An 18,994-nucleotide genomic window follows, 5' to 3' on the forward strand; every position below is an offset into this window, starting at 1 on the left:
AGTATCCCAAAGCCCAACCCCAGCATCCACTCAAATGTAGATGCATTGCCACTGTTCTTTCAGAATCAGTTCATGTTCCTTGTTAACTTAATTCCAACTCCTACTTCCTCTGCTCTCACTCCACGCTGGTGTCCCACTTCCTTCAAGTCATTCATCCTGAGTAACTCCCCTACAAACTGAGTCCCCACACAGGACTCTTTATCCAATTTCCCTTTTTAACCACTCCCCAAAAATCATTCTCTCTACAAACTCCTAACCTCTAATCTCCTCAACAAGGGCAGCATGGTGGCGCAGTGGTAGAATTGCTGTCTTACAGCACTTGCAGTGCCTGAGACCCAGGTTCGATCCCGACTATAACCATATAACATATAACCATATAACAACTACAGCATGGAAACAGGCCCGTTCGGCCCTTCCAGTCCACGCCGACCACTCTCCCTGACCTAGTCTCATCTACCTGCACTCAGACCATAACCCTCCAATCCCCTCCTATCCATATACCTATCCAATTTACTCTTAAATAATAAAATCGAGCCAGCCTCCACCACTTCCACCGGAAGCCCATTCCATACAGCCACCACCCTCTAGGTAAAGAAGTTACCCCTCATGTTACCCCTAAACTTTTGTCCCTCAATTCTGAAGCTATGTCCCCTTGTTGGAATCTTCCCCACTCTCAAAGGGAAAAGTCTACCCACGTCAACTCTGTCCGTCCCTCTCAAAATTTAAAAAACCTCTATCAAGTCCCCCCTCAACCTTCTACGCTCCAAAGAATAAAGACCCAACCTGTTCAACCTCTCTCTGTAGCTTAAGTGCTGAAACCCAGGCAACATTCTAGTAAATCTCCTCTGTACCCTCTCCATTTTGTCGACATCTTTCCTATAATTTGGCGACCAGAACTGCACACCATACTCCAGATTCGGCCTCACCAATGCCCTGTACAATTTTAACATTACATCCCAACTTCTATACTCGATGCTCTGATTTATAAAGGCAAGCATACCAAATGCCTTCTTCACCACCCTATCCACATGAGATTCCACCTTCAGGGAACAATGCACAGTTATTCCCAGATCCCTCTGTTCCACTGCATTCCTCAATTCCCTACCATTTACCCTGTACGTCCTATTTTGATTTGTCCTACCAAAATGCAGCACCTCACACTTATCAGCATTAAACTCCATCTGCCATCTTTCAGCCCACCCTTCCAAAAGGCCCAAGTCTCTCTGTAGGCTTTGAAACTCTACTTCATTACTAACTACACCACCTATCTTAGTATCATCTGCATATTTACTAATCCAATTTGCCACACCATCATCCAGATCATTAATGTAAATGACAAACAACAGTGGACCCAACACAGATCCCTGGGGCACTCCACTAGACACTGGCCTCCAACCTGACATACAATTGTCAACCATTACCCTCTGGTATCTCCCATTCAGCCATTGTTGAATCCATCTTGCAACCTCACTATTAATACCCAACGATTTAACCTTCTTAATCAACCTTCCATGTGGAACCTTGTCAAATGCCTTACTGAAGTCCATATAGACAACATCCACAGCCTTGCCCTTATCAATTTCCCTGGTAACCTCTTCAAAAAACTCAAGAAGATTAGTCAAACATGACCTTCCAGGCACAAATCCATGTTGACTGTTTCTAATCAGGCCTTGTTTGTCCAAATAATTATATATATTGTCCCCAAGTATCTTTTCCATTAATTTTCCCACCACAGACGTCAAACTAATAGGTCTATAATTGCTAGGTTTACTTTTAGAACCTTTTTTAAACAAAGGCACAACATGCGCAATGCGCCAATCTTCCGGCACCATCCCCGTTTCTAATGACGTTTGAAATATTTCCGTCATAGCCCCTGCTATTTCTGCACTAACTTCCCTCAATGTCCTAGGGAATATCCTATCAGGACCTGGAGACTTATCCACTTTTATATTTTTCAAAAGTGTCCGTACCTCCTCTTCTTTAATCCTCATAATTTCCATCACTACTCTACTTGTTTCGCTTACCTCACATAATTCAATATCCTTCTCCTCGGTGAATACCGAAGAAAAGAAATTGTTTAATATCTCCCCCATTTCTTCCGGCTCAGCACATAGCTGTCCACTCTGACTCTCTAATGGACCAATTTTATCCCTCACTATCCTTTTGCTATTGACATACCTGTAGAACCCCTTGGGGTTTACTTTTACATTACTTGCCAAAGCAGCCTCATATCTTTTTTTCGCTTTTCTAATTTCCTTCTTAAGATTCCTTTTACCTTCTTTATATTCCTCAAGAACCTTATTTACTCCCTGCCGCTTATATTTATTGTATATCTCCCTCTTTTTCCGAACCAAGTGTCCAATTTCCCTGGAAAACCACGGCTCTTTCAAATTATTATTCTTTCCTTTCCACCGAACAGGGACATAAAGACTCTGTACTCTCAAAATTTCACCTTTAAATATCCTCCATTTCTCTATTATATCCTTTTCATAAAACAAAAAGTTCCATTTCACTCCTTTTAAATCCTTTCTCATCTCCTCAAAATTAGCCTTTCTCCAATCCAAAATCTCAACCCTTGGTCCAGATTTGACCTTCTCCATAATGATATTGAAACTAATGGCATTGTGATCACTAGACCCAAAGTGCTCCTCAACACATACCTCCGTCACCTGACCCGTCTCATTTCCTAACAGGAGGTCCAACACTGCCCCTTCTCTGGTAGGCACCTCTACGTATTGCTGCAAAAAACTATCCTGCACACATTTTACAAACTCCAAACCATCCAGCCCTTTAACAGAATGTGATTCCCAGTCTATATACGGAAAATTGAAATCACCCACAATCACTACTCTGTGCTTACTACTAATATCTGCTATCTCCTTACATATTTGCTCTTCCAATTCTCGTTCCCTATTTGGCGGTCTATAATACACCCCTATAAGTGTTGCTAAACCTTTCTCATTTCTGAGTTCCACCCAAACAGCCTCCCTAATCGAGCCTTCTAGTCTGTCCTGCCAAAGCACTGCTGTGATATCCTCCCTGACAAGCAATGCCACACCCCCACCTCTTGCCCCTCCGATTCTATCACATCTGAAACAATGAAATCCTGGAATATTTAATTGCCAATCGCAACCCTCCTGCAACCATGTTTCACTGATCGCCACAACATCATACTTCCAGATGTCAATCCAGGCTCTAAGCTCATCCACCTTTCTTACAATGCTCCTAGCATTAAAATATACACATTTAAGGGACCCATCATTTCTTATTCTCAGTTTATTTCTTTTCCCTTCTTTCTCTCCTACATATTGGGTCTGAGTGTTTCCCTTTTCTGCCTCCTGCCTCACACACTGCCTATTAGCTATCTGTGTTTGAGTCCCTCCCCCCAACCGTACTAGTTTAAAGTCTCCGCAATTACCTTAGCAAATCTCCCCGCCAGGATATTGGTTCCCCTCAGGTTCAGATGCAACCCGTCCTTTTTGTACAGGTCATACTTCCCCCAGAAGAGGTCCCAATGATCCAGAAACTTGAATCCCTGCTCCTTGCACCAGTTCCTCAGCCACGTATTTATCCTCCACCTCACTCCATTCCTATTCTCACTATCGCGTGGCACAGGCAGTAAGCCTGAGATTATTGCTTTGGAAGTCCTTTTTTTAAACTCTCTTCCTAGGGTGCTAACTGTACGGAATTTGTACATTCTCGCCGTGACCATGTGGGTTTTCTCCGAGATCTTCGGTTTCCTCCCACACTCCAAAGACGTAGGTTTGTAGGTTAATTGGCTTGGTATAAATGTAAAATTGTCCCTAGTGTGCGTAGGATAATGTTAATGTGCAGGGATCGCTGGTCGCTGTGGACTCGGTGGGCCGAAGGGCCTGCTTCCGCTCTGTATTTTTAAACTAAACCTTCAGCTAATTTTCCCTTCCACCTACCCTTTTGCCAACTTCCCTCGTTTAGAATATCCAACCTGATCTTTCAAACCCCTTTCCCAGGAAGTCTTTCCATCATATTTTCCCTAATCCTCGACACCATTTCAATTTCCTGATTACATCATTACAACTTCCACTTCCCTAAACCTCAAATTACTTTCATTGAGCATCGTCCTCCAGACTCTCACTATCACCAATGCCTTTGTCCAATTCCCCAAACATTTTCTTCATTGTCTTCTGATCTCTAAAATCGCCATTTATGTAAACTCTATGTCTGCATTGCTTCTATCCCATCCCCTCGTCTGTGACTCTGGGGCTTGGCTTAAACCACATTGATTTCCACCCTCCCCCCCCCATACTCTGACCAATTTCAGCAATCCCCAGTCTCTCTGCACAAATCACCCACCCCTCTATTCAATGCCTCAACCCAACCCTTCTTACCCGTAAACTCCAAGCTCCAGTCTCCACTAAGACCACCATTCCCTAACTCCAAAGCAAAAAGGTCGGGCAGACAGAACCTGCTTAATATGGTAGGCAGGATTCTTCAGGATCAATGATGTTTACTGCTCCTTCCCTGTCTAGGAGACTTGGATACAGACCCAGATTCTGTCACCATTTGTAATTAATCACCATTTCTAATTAATAATAAAGAATTTTTAAATTTTTTGTGAACATGTGTTGATGATGTAGACGTTTAGACATTTCAACAACCTGGGGTTGTTGCTTCACCTGTTTCAAAATACTGTGAAGGGAGAGCTTGTTCAGACCCTGTTGTCTGATGTTACTTAGAACTGGAAGAACTTGTATTGTGTGGTATCTGGCCAACTACTTGTGAGCTGGCTTTTTGGAAGAAATTGTCACTCCAGTTAAGTGTACACCTCATTTTGGGGAAGAAGCAAGCGTGGGCAGCTCTTCATTGCAAGGAAATTTCAGCATCTGTTTAAATTGCTGTGGCCATACAAGCTTCTGTATGTCCAGACTACTTCTGCACAACTTCTTGCATTTAGAACCTTTTAAAACACATACACCTCTTTGTGTTCAAACACATGACATGTAATTAAGTTACAGTATAGTCTTGGAATTATCATTCTATTCCGCATTAACTTACATCAGTTGTACAATGTGCAAAACGATTTTTGGACACAGCGTCAGATTGCACAGTTGGCAAAAATCACAATCTGGTGAAGATCTCCACAGGGAGTTTTTATTTTGTCCATTGTTGTCTGTTAACTGGTTTCCAGAAATGCACAGATGGCATTTATAAAGTCATGAGGATTTTCAGCATGGACCCAATGACCAGCTTCAGGAACATGTTGAATAATAGAATTTGGAAACAGTCGCTTGATCTCAGGATAATCCTTGGGGCTTTGAAAAGAGTACAAAAGAATAATTAATAATTAATGGAGAAGCTAATGTTAGCATTGTTAATAAACGTGCTTTATGTTCTACTTAGAGTACACCACCAGCATTACTCCAAGGTGCAAGAAAAGACGACTAAATGTTCCCAATTTAATTCTTATTTTCTGCTGATACAGTATCCCTATTTTTGGTTCAGCCATGTTTAAGATTAAAGCAAATAGCAACTGATGAGACCATTTACCCCCTAGAGTCTGCTTTGCATATTTAATCAGATTAATTTATTCAACTTTTTCTAGTATACTTTACCATCTTCTCCACATGATTCCTTTACTGATTTAAAAAAATCACTATTTTCAATAATCAGGCATGTGACTGAGATTTAAAAAAAGAGGAAAAGAGCCGAGCGTTTGCGCGAGGCTTACAACGGGGGTCAAAAAACTGGACGGCAATTTTGAAAACTTACACACAAAATTACCAGTTTCAAGCCTCTTTTAGTGCATTTCAAAGTAAAAACAAACATTACAAAATAATGTGAATATGTCACTGTATACTAATACCATTTTGATGTAAATTTGCACATTAAATGATAATCAGCCCAAAAAGGTGGTAATTTGCTTTTCTGCTGTGTTTTATATTTTAACCAAAGTAATTTGTCTTCATTGCTTTGTTTATATATTCTTGCACATGAATTTAATATTTACTTATTACAGTTCCACCACTGATTTTCTGGCACTCTTGGTTCCAGAGCTTTGCTGGTTTATCCAGCAGGCCAAGGAAGCCAGCTATGGGGATAGATTTGCTGGCTCCAGCTGGGCTGGAGTTCCAGAGGCCCAGCCGCAGGTTGCAAATTCAACCCACCGATCGGCCGTGGAAGTCCTGATGAGGTTGAGATTGGCTGCCTTGCCCAGCCTAGGTGCCACATTTTCGGGAAGACTTCCAGGGAGCGTGGGGGGATTTCTCGCGGAACACCTATCGACCTCTAGTGGAACCTAGTGTTCATTACAAGTCTATACATCGTTTTTTAAAAAATTCTTTTTTCGATCCGATTTCTCCGTTTATTTGGCAAAGTGAAAAACGCGGAAATCATGCAAAAAGCGCGGAAAATGGATTTTAAAACTGCGGAAACGCGGAAAATTCACATGCCTGAATAAATGAGCATTCACAGCTTTCTGGTGCAAACAATTTCAGATACTTCTTCCTTTGAAGAAAGAAAAATTTCCTCGTCTCAATCCTAACTGAATGCCCCCTCATTCATACAGTATATCCACTAGCCTGAGACCATTCCCTTAGGAGAAAATATCCTCCTATCACTAACATGTAAAACCCTCTAAGAATTAGAGTCATAGTCACGGAATAATCTAGCATGAAAACAGGCCCTTTGACTACCTGTCGAAACTGACAAAGTTGACATTCTGGGCTAGACCCATTTACCTGCATTTAGCACATATCCCTCTAAACTCTTCCTATCCATATATCTGTCCAAATGTCTTTTGAGAGTCATAATTGTATCTGCTTTAATAGCTTCCACTGGCAGCTATTGCAGATACAGACTGCCCTCAGAGTGAAAACATTGTTTCCGAGGTCCTTCTTAAATCACTCCCTCCCTCAGCTTACCTTCTGGTATTTAATACCCTCTGGTATTTAATACCCTCTGGTATTAAATCTTTTACCCTGGGAAAATAAAACAATGTGAACACATTATCCATGGCTCTCATGATTTTGCACACTTCAATAAAATCACCCTTCAGCTTCCTGTGCTCCAAAGAGAAATGTCCAGCCTCTCCCTATATCTCAAGCCCACAAGTCCAGGTAACAACCTGGTTTATCTTTCCTGCACCCTTCTTTTCCAACTTATTGTCATCCTTCCGATGGTTAGGTGACCAGAACTACACACAGTACTCCAAGTGTGGTTTCACCAACGAGTTGTACAGCTGCATAACTACGTCCCAACGTTTGTACTCAATCCCCTTCCTTGTCCATCTGACTTGCCACTTTCAGGGAACAATGCACCTGACTTCCCAGATCACTATGTTCCACAACACTTTCTAAGGCGCTAACATTTAATGTGCAAGTCCTGCCTGGTTTGACATGGCAAAGTGAAGCACCTCACGCTTGTTAGAGTTAAATTCCATTTGTCATTCCTTGGCCAACCTTTCCAGTATGTTTCAGTAAAATCATCTCTCCTTCCAAATTCCAATCAATACAAACCTACCTGCTCAACCATTCCACATACGAAAATAACTCCAATCCCAGATTTACCCTTAGAACGCTTCTTTGAATTGCCATGATAAAATATTTTTCCTTGAATAGGGGATGAACGGGAAACAGTTCTCGTCGTGAAGTCTCAATAGTACCTTGCACATCTGGACTTTACCAGCTTTATATCCAGCCTCCGGGAAATATAAGCCAGCATTCCATTGGACTTGCTCATTATCTGCTGCATGTGGACACTAGATTTCTTTGTTTCATAACTGAGGATTCCAAATCCCTTGTGTTGCAGTTATCTGCAGTCCATCTCCATTTGGATTAAGGACTGTTTTACATCTTGCGTGACTTCTTGCTTGACAGCAGGGGGGACACACACGACATTTAAGAGATTGGCTTCTCAGTTTCCAAAACAAATCTCGTAAGTGGTTAGTAGCTGATGCTTGTCACCTTCCAGCCTTCAATTAGAATGGAGACATACACATTTAAATGCATATCAATTATAGGTAAAATATATTTAATGATATAACTTATAACTAATAACAACGGTCGTTCAAGTTTCCAACCTGCACTTAAACCTGCTGGCCCTACTTCAATCACCTTGAAGATTAGAAACATAGAAAATAGGTGCAGGAGTAGGCCATTCGGTCCTTCGAGCCTGCACCACCATTCAATATGATCATGGCTGATCATCCAGCTCAGTAACCTGTACCTGCCTTCTCTCCATACCCCCTGATCCCTTTAGCCACAAGGGCCACATCTAACTCCCTCTTAAATATAGCCAATGAACTGGCCTCAACTACCTTCTGTGGCAGAGAATTCCACAGACTCACCACTCTCTGTGTGAAGAAATGTTTTCTCATCTCGGTCCTAAAAGACTTCCCCCTTATCCTTAAGCTGTGACCCCTGGTCCTGGACTTCCCCAACATCGGGAACAATCTTCCCGCATCTAGCCTCTCCAACCCCTTAAGAATTTTATATGTTTCAATAAGATCCCCCCTCAGTCTTCTAAATTCCAGCGAGTATAAGCCTAGTCTATCCAGTCTTTCTTCATATGAAAGTCCTGCCATCCCAGGGATCAATCTGGTGAACCTTCTCTCTACTCCCTCTAAGGCTCATGGCTGATCGTTCCCAATCAATACCCCGTGCCTGCCTTCTCCCCATATCCCTTGATTCCACTAGCCCCGAGAACTCTATCTAACTCTCTCTTAAATCCATCCAGTGAGTTGGCTTCCACTGCCCTCTGTGGCAGAGAATTACACAAATTCACAACTCTCTGGGTGAAAAAGTTTTTTCTCACCTCAGTTTTAAATGGCCTCCACTTTATTCTAAGACTGTGGCCCCTGGTTCTGGACTCCCCCACCATTGGGAACATTTTTTCTGCATCTAGTTTGTCCAGTCCTTTTATAATTTTATATGTTTCTACAAGATCCCCTCTCATCCTTCTAAACTCCAGTGAATACAAGCCTAGTCTTTTCAATCTTTCCTCATATGTCAGTCCCGCCATCCCAGGGATCAATCTCGTGAACCTACGCTGCACTGCCTCAATTACAAGGATGTCCTTCCTCAAATTAGGAGACCAAAACGGTACACAATACTCCAGATGTGGTCTTACCAGGGCCCTATACAACTACAAAAGAACCTCTTTACTCCTATACTGAAATCCTCTTGTTATGAAGGCCAACATTCCATTAGCTTTCTTCACTGCCTGCTGTACCTGCACGCCAACTTTCAGTGACTGGTGTACAAGGACACCCAGGTCTCGCTGCACCTCCCCCTTACCTAACCTAACTCCATTGAGATAATAATCTGCCTCCTTGTTTCTGCCGCCAAAGTGGATAACCTCACATTTATCTATATTATACTGCATCTGCCACGCATCTGCCCACTCACTCAACCTGTCCAGGTCACCCTGCAACCTCCTAACATCCTCTTCACAGTTTACACTGCCACCCAGCTTTGTGTCATCCGCAAACTTGCTAGTGTTACTTCTAATTCCCTCTTCCAAATCATTAATATATATGGTAAACAGTTGTGGCCCCAACACCGAGCCTTGCGGCACTCCTCTCGCCAGTGCCTGCCATTCTGAAAAGGACCCGTTTACTCCTACTCTTTGCTTCCTGTCTGCCAACCAATTTTCTATCCATGTCAACACCCTACGCCCAATACCATGTGCTCCAATTTTAGTCATCAATCTCCTGTGCGGGACCTTATCAAAGGCTTTCTGAAAGTCTAGATACACTACATCCACTGGCTCCCCTTCATCCATTTTATTTGTCACGTCCTCAAAAAATTCCAGAAGATTAGTCAAGCATGATTTCCCTTTCACAAATCCATGCTGACTTGGACTTATCCTTTTACTGCTAACCAAATGCACCGTTATTACCTCTTTAATAATTGACTCCAGTATCTTTCCCACCACCAAAGTCAGGCTAACTGGTATGTAATTCCCTGTTTTCTCTCTCGCTCCTTTCTTGAAAAGTGGGATAACATTAGCTATCCTCCAATTTACTGTCCTTTACTGTCCTTCTTTATATTCTTGGCCAACTTCCCCTCGTACTTCATCTTTTCAGCTCGTATTGCCCGTTTTGTTATCTTCTTTTGTACTATGAAAGTTTCCCAATCCTCTGACTTCCGGCTACTCTTTGCTGTGTTATACATCTTTTCTTTTAGTTTTATTCCATCCCTAACTTCCCTTGTCAGCCACGGTTGCCTCCTATTCCCCTTAGAATCTTTCTTCCTTTTTGGAATGAAATGATCCTGCGTCTTCCAGATTATGCCCAGAAATTACTGCTATTGCTGTTCCACCGTCCATCCTGGTAGAATCCCTTTCCAGCCTACCTTGGCCAGCTCCTCTCTCATGCCTTCATAGTCCCTTTTGTTCAACTGCAACACTGACACTTCCGATTTAACCTTCTCCTTCTCAAATTGCAGATTAAAACTAATCATATTATGATCACTACCTCCAAGCGGTTCCTTTACCTCGAGTTCTCTTATCAAATCACGGTCATTGGACAACACTAAATCCAGAATTGCCTTTTCTCTGGTAGGCTCCATTACAAGCTGCTCTAAGAATCCATCTCGGAGGCACTCTACAAACTCTCTTTCTTGGGGTCCTGAACCAACCTGATTTTCCCAGTCTACCTGCATAATAAAATCACCCATCATCACAGTGGCATTACCTTTTTTACATGCCAGTTTTAACTCCTGCTACATCTTACACCCTACATTCGGGCTACTATTTGGGGGTCTGTAGATAATACCAATTAGTGTCTTCTTGCCTTTACAATTCCTCAACTCAATCCACAGTGACTCTAACTCATCAGTCCCTATGTCTGCCCTCGCAAGGGATTGAATTTCATCCCTCACCAGCAGAGCTACCCCACCGTCTCTGCCCACCTGCCTGTCCTTTCTATAGGATGTATAACCCTGAATATTAAGTTCCCAGGCCCGATCCTCCTGCAGCCACGTCTCTGTAATCCCCACAATGTCATATCTACCAACCTCTAACTGAGCCTCAAGCTCATCTACTTTACTTCTTATACTTTGCGCATTCATATACAATACTTTTGATTCCTTACTCATCTTACCCTTCACATCGATCCCTATCACACGGCCATACTCTCCTATCCCTTAGTGAGCTTTCTTTCCTGTTAATTCTGGGGTCCCTTTACTCTCTTTCCCTTTAACTCCATCCTTGACTATCCCATTTGACACCCCCCCCCCCCCCTTATTTAGTTTAAAACCACCCGTAAAGCAGTGGCAAACCTGCCTGCTAGAATGCTGGTCCCCCACCTGTTAAGGTTCAATCCATCCCTTTCGTACAATTCCCCCTTACCCCAAAACAGATCCCAGTGATCTAAGAATCTAAATCCCTGCCCCCTGCACCATTTCCCCAGCCACACATTCCGGCCCTGTATCTCCCTGTTCCTGCTCTCGCCAGCACGAGGAACTGGAAGCAAACTGGAGATAACCACACCGGGGGTCCTGCTTTTCAGCATTTTTCCGAGCTCTCTAAAGTCACGCTGCAGAATATCCCTCCCCTTCTTTCCGACATCGTTTGTGCCAACATGCACTACCACTTCCGGCTGTTCACCTTCGCCCTTGAGGATTCTTGGGCAAAATTAACCTACCAAGCAACAATACATTATATGTGCATGTGTCAAGTTAAAAAAAAAAAATTAGGATTTCAGTGTTCTGTTTCAGACAATTAGACACTCTTGAAGATCTGTAAGTGTGAATTTTACTAAGTATCTCAGATTTTTGGGTAGAGATTCATGAATTCCATAAGGTGGATCTCTGTAATATGAATGGCTGTATTGCAGGCTCACCTGCACTCTCAAACTCTGCACATTCATTTGTGAAGAATGCTGGTAGTTGTCTGTACAGAGAATGAAAGGTTACCCCGCTGTTCATGTTTCAAACTGGATTATTTATTATTCTTACAGGCTTATATCCATATCCTTAAAATTATCAATTTTCAGAGCACAAGCAAGGGTATGCAAGTAGGACTTACATAATAAAGTATATTCCACTGATTAACTGGGTCATTGACAAATTGTTAGCCGATTCAAACTACTTACCTAATATAAGGAGAGTTGGCGCCACCCAGGAAGATAGTCGGGGCAGTAAAAGGAGTGTTGAATTCTGGGAAGCCCATGAGATGCTCGATATTGTTTGTTACAGCTTCTAGATTAACTCTCCAAACATATCGGCCATTACGTTCCACCAGATTACTCAAGATAAACCACCGGGTGTGGGCATCCTATAAATGACAGAACGGTGTTGATAAACGTGAGTAAACCAGTGATCTATCATTAGTTATAACTGATGACACTGAAAGGCACCAGAGCAACGTTAAATTATTTTTTTAACTGCATAAGCATCGTTAAGAGTTGCTGCCTTACAGGTTCAGAGATGCGGGTTCGATCCTGAACACTGGTAGCTATCTGTACGGAGTTTGTATGTTCTCCCCGTGACCTGCGTGGGTTTTCTCTGGTATCAGTTTCCTCCCACACTCCAAAGGTGTAAAGGTCTGCAGGTTAATTGGCTTGGTATAATTGTAAATCGTCCCTGGTGTGTGTAAGATTGCGCTAGCGTGTGGGGATTGCTGGTTGGCACAGACTCGATGGGCTGAAGGGCTTGTTTCTGCTCTGTATCTCTAAACTAAACTGAACTAATCTCCCAAAGGTTAATTTCTGACAGAATTCATGGTTTGCCTGGGATAAATTGCAGCATCACTCACGCATAAGGTGCATTTTTTATCTACCCTGTTTTCCGGAAGGCAATAACTTTAATCAGAAGACGATTACTCGCCTGGTGCGCAGTCTACAATACCCAGCCTTTCAGTCATTCTTTATTCACAAACCCTGGGATAAATCGAGCAAGCCAGGCAAATGATCCACAGTTAAGCCCAACTCAGATCTAACACCAGGTTTACAAATTCTTAAATAACCACCCAACTGTCACTTCCTGGAACAAGTGAGATGAACAGTCATTCAGGTGAGATGGTGAACAATGTCAGTGGAATTGTACCAAAAGAAGAAACTTCTGTGGAGAAGAAAGGCCACATCCTGGGCATAGGGACCACTGAAACGAATCAATAACCCACACAGATTCAGGCAAAGAAGCTGTGCAAGAAACAGCCGCAGGCATTATCTACAAGCCGTTGAAGCATAGTAAGGGTAGTACAGCGGCACATCTAGTAAAGCCACACTCTCACAGCTCCAGCAACCCAGGCTCAATCCTAACTTCTTGCGCTGCCTCAGTAAAATTCACACGTTTTTGGTAGTCATGCGAGTTTCCCCCTAAAGCTCTAGTTTCTTACCTGATCCCAAAGACGTGCAGAATGGTAGGTTCACTGGCCACTGTAAATTGTTCCTGATATGTAGTTGTAGTATAATCTGGTGGAGGGGGCGGGGGGGATAGAATTGGTGCCGAGATGGGGAGAAAATTGGATCGGTGTTGGATTTCTATAGATACGTACTCAATGGCTGGCGCAGGCTCAAAGTGCCGAAAGGCCCTTTTCCATGGTGTATGGCCATGTCTCTATAACACTCATCAAGCACTTGGAAGACATATTTGGTTAATCCAAAACCTATCTCCAGGCCAAGGAGGTATGCTAGAAAAGGGGAGGGCATTGTCTATTTTGCTGTGCTTGTGAAATGTTTTTCTGCTATTCCAACCTGTCCTTTGGTCGAATTTAAATGTAGATTTTAGTAGTAAAATCTGAATGGAGTGTTTTACCTCAATGTATGCTTGAAGCTGTTGCTCAGCTCGGTTGCGTGCAGTGGACCTTGACCAGTCATCGTCCAGGGTTACCGCTTTCATAGCAGCAATGTAATCTGGAAAAACTCTACTCGAGACGGACCGATTCGGACTGATGTCCACCACCACAAGCTTTTCCACCATCCCCGGCTGTGTAGAGATAACAAACATTGTTACCATTTGTGGCTCATACCCTTAAGAAAGCCCTTGTGTCCAACAGTGTGGTACAGTGGCACAGCTGCTGCCTCAGAGCGCCAGAGATCCAAGTTCGATCCTGACCTAGGGTGGTGTCTATGAGGAATTTGCACCTTCTCCCTGTGACCATGTGGGTTTCCTCTGGGTGCTCTGGTTTCCTTCCCCATCCCAAAGACATGTGGGTTTGTAAGTTAATTGGCCTCTGTAAAATAGCCCATATATGTGTGAGAAAGTGGGATAACATAGAACTAGTGTCAATGGGTGATCGATGGTCGCTGTGGACTTAATGGGCTGTAAGGCCTACTTCCACGCTGTATTCCGAAGCTACATTAAACAGATTAGTGGGTAAATATAGTGACTGCAGTGTGCAGCAATGTACCAAATTAGTACAAAAAAACTCTAGGTTCATTCTCCAGTTTACCAGTCTCACTGACATAGGTGTCCTTGAGCTGATGGTATGATAATCACTATATCCGTTCCAGATTGTTCAGTGATCTACACCATGGAGGAATGCATGGTAAACCAGCCCGCTAAATCAGACTTCATCTAGCAGCCACACCTCTCCCGATTATGAAGCTCAACCGATTTGTTCTTGTTGACCTCCAAATCCAAGAGCCAAGTATTCAATAGAAACCAGCCCAGATCAGATAACTTGGCAGAATTTCTGTACAGTTCATTGTTGCATTGATCAGAGTCAGCCCACATTAAGTCATTGGAACAACTTGTACTCCCACTAACACAAACAAACGGTAAACAGCTCATTACTTGCATTCCCCCACTCTCAACCAAACATACCCGGTGCAGTGCCATTGTCATTGCGGTCTTGCCACCCATGCTGTGTCCGATTAGAATACATTCAGGGATCTCCAACTTGTCCAGCATGTTTTGAAGATCAAGACTCATTACTTCATAAGTCATCACTGGACTGTGCCCACTATCACCATGGTTACGGCTATCCACTGTCACCACCTGGTTGGATAACAGAAAATGGTTAGGAGTTGACGAGATGAAATGCCCTAGTCTTACTGCTTAAATCATAACTAAAAAAATAAAATCATTCTGAATGACTGAAAGGTCTCAATGCAAGGTTTTTTTAGAACGAAAGGTTGTTAACTTTAATTTAGTTTAGTTTAGAGATACAGCGCGGAAACAGCCCTTCGGCCCACCGAGTCCACGCCAGCGATCCCCGCATACTAACACTATCCTAAACACCCTAGGGACAATTTACATTGACACCATGCCAATTAGCCTACAAACCTGTATGTTTATGGAGTGTGGGAGGAAACTGGAGCTTCCTGGAGAAAACCCACGCAGGTCACGGGGAGAACGCACAAACTCCGTACAGACAAGCATCAGGATCAAACCTAGGTCTCTGGCGCTGTAAGGTAGCAACTTTACCGCTGCGCCACTGTGTTGCCCATTATAATAGAAAAATGAGTAATGTGAGAGTACTGAAGTCAGTACTCACATAACTCACCGTCCTGCCTGTCCGCTGAACTAATCCTTTGGCTATCGAATAGAAATTTGATTTACTGCCGAGGAGTCCATGGAGGAAGACCAGGGGAGTGTCTGTGTTTCTGCCGTCCATTAGATTATAGGAAAGGTCCACGGGCCTACGATACACAGAACAATAAGTACATGATTAACATGCAGAAAATCTGCAAGAAAATGGTTCTCAATATATTAATGTGTATCGACAGAATAAAGCAGAAATACTGCATCAATCAAAAGACTGCTGAGAGAGTTGCAGAAATAAAAACATCTGTGCAGGCATGCCAAATCCATACCAATAAATACACCCCAGCACAATGGCAATCCTTTTTGCAAACTAATAACTGCTCCTCAAATCTCTTGGCAAATTAATCCTCCAAGATCATCCGGTCAACAATACAAGAATGTGCTAATCAGAAGTCATTCAACCCTTCAGGTCCATGCCAGCATCCAGTACAGTCAGTTGGATGGACATGGATTGTTTTCTCTAAAACATTGGAGGTTGAGGGAAGATGATTAATGTACGGGGATCGCTGGGCGGCACGGACTTGGAGGGCCGAAAAGGCCTGTTTCCGGCTGTAGATATATGATATGATATGATATGATATGATATGATATGATAGAAGTATATAAAATTATGAGGAGTAGACAGTCCGAATCTGTGCGTGGAAAGATCCAACACTAGAGGGCATAGCCAGAAGGTGAGAAGTGCAAGGTTGAATGGAGTGGTGCGGGGCAAGTTTTTGTTTACACAATGGGGCTTGGAACACATTGCCAGGGCTGGTGGTGGAGGCACATACGATAGTGCCGTTTCAGAGGCTTTTAGAAGCTCCCCAGATTACAAACCCCTGACACCTGTACATATGAATAATCTTGCAAAAATATAATTGAACTAAAACCTGTCTTGGAATTAAAAGACATTTCACACATAGCCATCCAATAGTAATCAGACATCATTATCTCTTAAGAACATTTCACTGATGCCAGTTTCACCACACAAGGCCACTTAAGAGAGTTGCTTTGAATACTGACAATCACTTTCACTGATGCTTGTACAAGGATTCTCTAACACACAGCGTAATATTTACTGATACTTCAAGCCCATGAAAACAGCCATTGGGCAGGAGACCTCCCGAATCTGTGTGATTATAATAAGATCATGTGAGAGTAGAATTAGGCCATTCAGCCCAACAAGTCTACTTCGCCTTTCAATCATGGCTGATCTACCACTCCCTCCTAACCCCATTCTCCTGCCTTCTCCCTATAACCTCTGACACCTGTACTAAGCAAGAATCTATCTATGTCCCTCTTAAAATTTCCACTGACTTTGCCTCCACAGCCTTCTGTGGTAAATAATTCCAGATTCACCACCCTCTGACAAAATAAATTCCTCCTCTTCTTCCTAAAAGACCATCCTTTAATTCTGAGGCTATGACCTCTAGTCCTAGACTTTCCCACAAGTGGAAACATCCTCTCCACATCTACTCTATTCCTTTCACTATTCTGTATATTTCAATGAGGTCCACCCTCATACTTCTAAACTCCAGCGAATACAGGCCCAGTGCCCTCAAACGCTCATCTTATGTTAACCTACTCATTCCTGGGATCATTTCTTGTAAACCGCCTCTGGACTCTCTCCAGAACCAGCACATCTGTCCTCAGATATGGTGCCCAAAATCAGGGAATGAGAATAAATAAGCATTCACATCAGAGTCACAGTGGAAACAGGCCCTTCAGCCCAACTTGCCCACACCGGCCAACATGTCCCAGCTACACTAGTCCCACCTGCCTGCGCTTGGTCCATATCCCTCCAAACCTATCCATGTACCTGTCTGTTTCAGAAACGATGGGATAGTCCCACATTAATGGGATGGCACAGTGGCACAACTGGTAGAGTCACTGCCTCACAGTGCCAGAGACCCAGATTAATTCCTGACCTTGGGTGCTGCTTGTGTGGAGTTTGCTCGTTCTCCCTGTGACTTTCCTCTGGATGCTCCCGATTTCCTCCCACATCCCGAAGACATGTGGGTTTGTGGGTTAATTGGCTTCTGTAAATTGCCCCGAGTACGTAGGGAGTGGATGTGAAAGTTGGACAACACAGAACTGTTGTGAACGGGTGATCCATGATTGGTGTGGACGGTGGACATGTTTATATCAGATCATTGTGGTCCATTGTTGGCTCCAACTTTTCCTTGATCATCGTTGCTGGCTTTGGTCTGTCTTTTTGCACATCTTTCAATGTACCTTTTGTACATCTGTTCGATGTACCTTTTCATACCTTTCAGTTTCCCTCTCCTCTGGCTCTCAGTCTGAAGTAGGGTCACATATTCTCTTTCTCCAGAGATGCTGCCTGAGCCGCTGAGTTACTCTCCAGCTTGTTGTGACTCCTATCTGACCGCCCCTAGCCCTGGCTAGGCGTTGGGATGCCACTTCATAGGTGGGTCCACAACTGCCTGCAGACACCCGCTCCGCCGGAGCACCGCCGCTCCAGCCCATCGCCGCCCAGTTGTGAAGCGCAGACCGCCCGAGATCCCCCCTCCTCCTCCTCTCCCCCTCTGGGCCCTGCCCCCCGCCCCCCCGCCGGCCGCCCACCTGCCCTCGGCCGCCCCGCTGGCCGCCCGCCGCCGCCGCCGCCGCTGCCCCAGCGCCCTGGCCCAGCGGCCGCCCCTCAGCAGCAGCCGGCGCATCTGCATCATCTCCATCTCCTCCTACCGGCGCCGTCTGATGACTCCACCAAAGATACTCGAGTGACAAGAAGGACCACTTCGTTGAAATCGCCTACGCTGAAGTGCAGCACGCAAAGGAGCGTAACGTCCGCCATTTTAGTAGGCAAACCCCGCCATTTTAGTAGGCAAACCCCGCCATTTTAGTAGGCAAACCCCGCCATTTTAGTAGGCAGAACCCGCCATTCGCTCTCTGCCTCTCGCAGTGTAATCAGTGTCGTGGGGGGAACATTATGTGTGATTAACCCATTAAAATGCAGAATATATCTCAACTATCAACTCACATTTTGTTGTTATTTTTATTTTAAAATGTTTTCCCCTGCTTAATTTCTCTGAATTTATTATTTCTTGCTGTTTCTGCTCATTTCCCTCCCATCCTTCCTCCCAGACCCCTCTTTTGTGCAGTTTCCCTTGTATTGCTCAAACACACACTCTGCACAAATTTAACACACACACACATTCATATATATATATATTCCACACACACACATATATATATATATACTTTCATTCACAAAATGCTGGAGTAACTCAGCAGGTCAGGCAGCATCTCAGGAGAGAAGGAATGGGTGACGTTTCAATAGACAATAGGTGCAGGAGGAGGCCATTCGGCCCTTCGAGCCAGCACCGCCATTCAATGTGATCATGGCTGAACATTCTCAATCAGTACCCCGTCCCTGCCTTCTCCTCATACCCCCTGACTCCGCTATCCTTAAGAGCTCTTACTAGCTCTCTCTTGAATGCATTCAGAGAATTGGCCTCCACTGCCTTCTGAGGCAGAGAATTCCACAGATTTACAACTCCAGCATTTTGTGAATAAATACCTTC

The 18,994-nt window shown here is 43.8% G+C and overlaps 1 protein-coding gene across 4 annotated transcripts; it reads right to left on the bottom strand.

The window, feature by feature from the left end:
• Positions 1 to 4,995: 4,995 nt before the first annotated feature.
• Positions 4,996 to 18,173, bottom strand: abhd11 (abhydrolase domain containing 11). Of its 4 annotated transcripts, none has more exons than XM_078422177.1 (6): positions 18,036 to 18,173; positions 15,430 to 15,565; positions 14,748 to 14,921; positions 13,737 to 13,907; positions 12,074 to 12,255; positions 4,996 to 5,291 (listed from the first exon to the last, which is right to left on the bottom strand). In XM_078422177.1, the coding sequence occupies exons 1-6, from the start codon at positions 18,143 to 18,145 to the stop codon at positions 5,153 to 5,155; spliced, it is 912 nt and encodes a 303-aa protein (XP_078278303.1). In that variant the 5' UTR covers positions 18,146 to 18,173; the 3' UTR covers positions 4,996 to 5,152. The 4 variants fall into 4 exon arrangements, with proteins under 4 accessions (XP_078278303.1, XP_078278305.1, XP_078278304.1 ...); XM_078422179.1 differs by lacking the exon at positions 18,036 to 18,173 and adding an exon at positions 17,722 to 17,972; XM_078422178.1 differs by lacking the exon at positions 18,036 to 18,173 and adding an exon at positions 17,712 to 17,972.
• Positions 18,174 to 18,994: the final 821 nt, after the last annotated feature.

This window comes from Rhinoraja longicauda, chromosome 26 (assembly GCF_053455715.1).
Source record: "Rhinoraja longicauda isolate Sanriku21f chromosome 26, sRhiLon1.1, whole genome shotgun sequence".
NCBI classification, from domain to species: Eukaryota; Metazoa; Chordata; class Chondrichthyes; order Rajiformes; family Arhynchobatidae; genus Rhinoraja; species Rhinoraja longicauda.

What these genes read in the sequence shown, in the direction of transcription:
- abhd11 (XM_078422176.1), bottom strand. Translation starts at nt 17,568, where the DNA reads ATGGATCACCCGTTCACAACAGTTCTGTGTTGTCCAACTTTCACATCC. An exon ending in CCACACAAGCAGCACCCAAG is followed by an intron (nt 15,566 to 17,380) that starts GTCAGGAATTAA and finishes TGTGTATCGTAG; the next exon opens with GCCCGTGGACCTTTCCTATA. An exon ending in AGCTTCAAGCATACATTGAG is followed by an intron (nt 12,256 to 13,736) that starts GTAAAACACTCC and finishes TGTCATTTATAG; the next exon opens with GATGCCCACACCCGGTGGTT.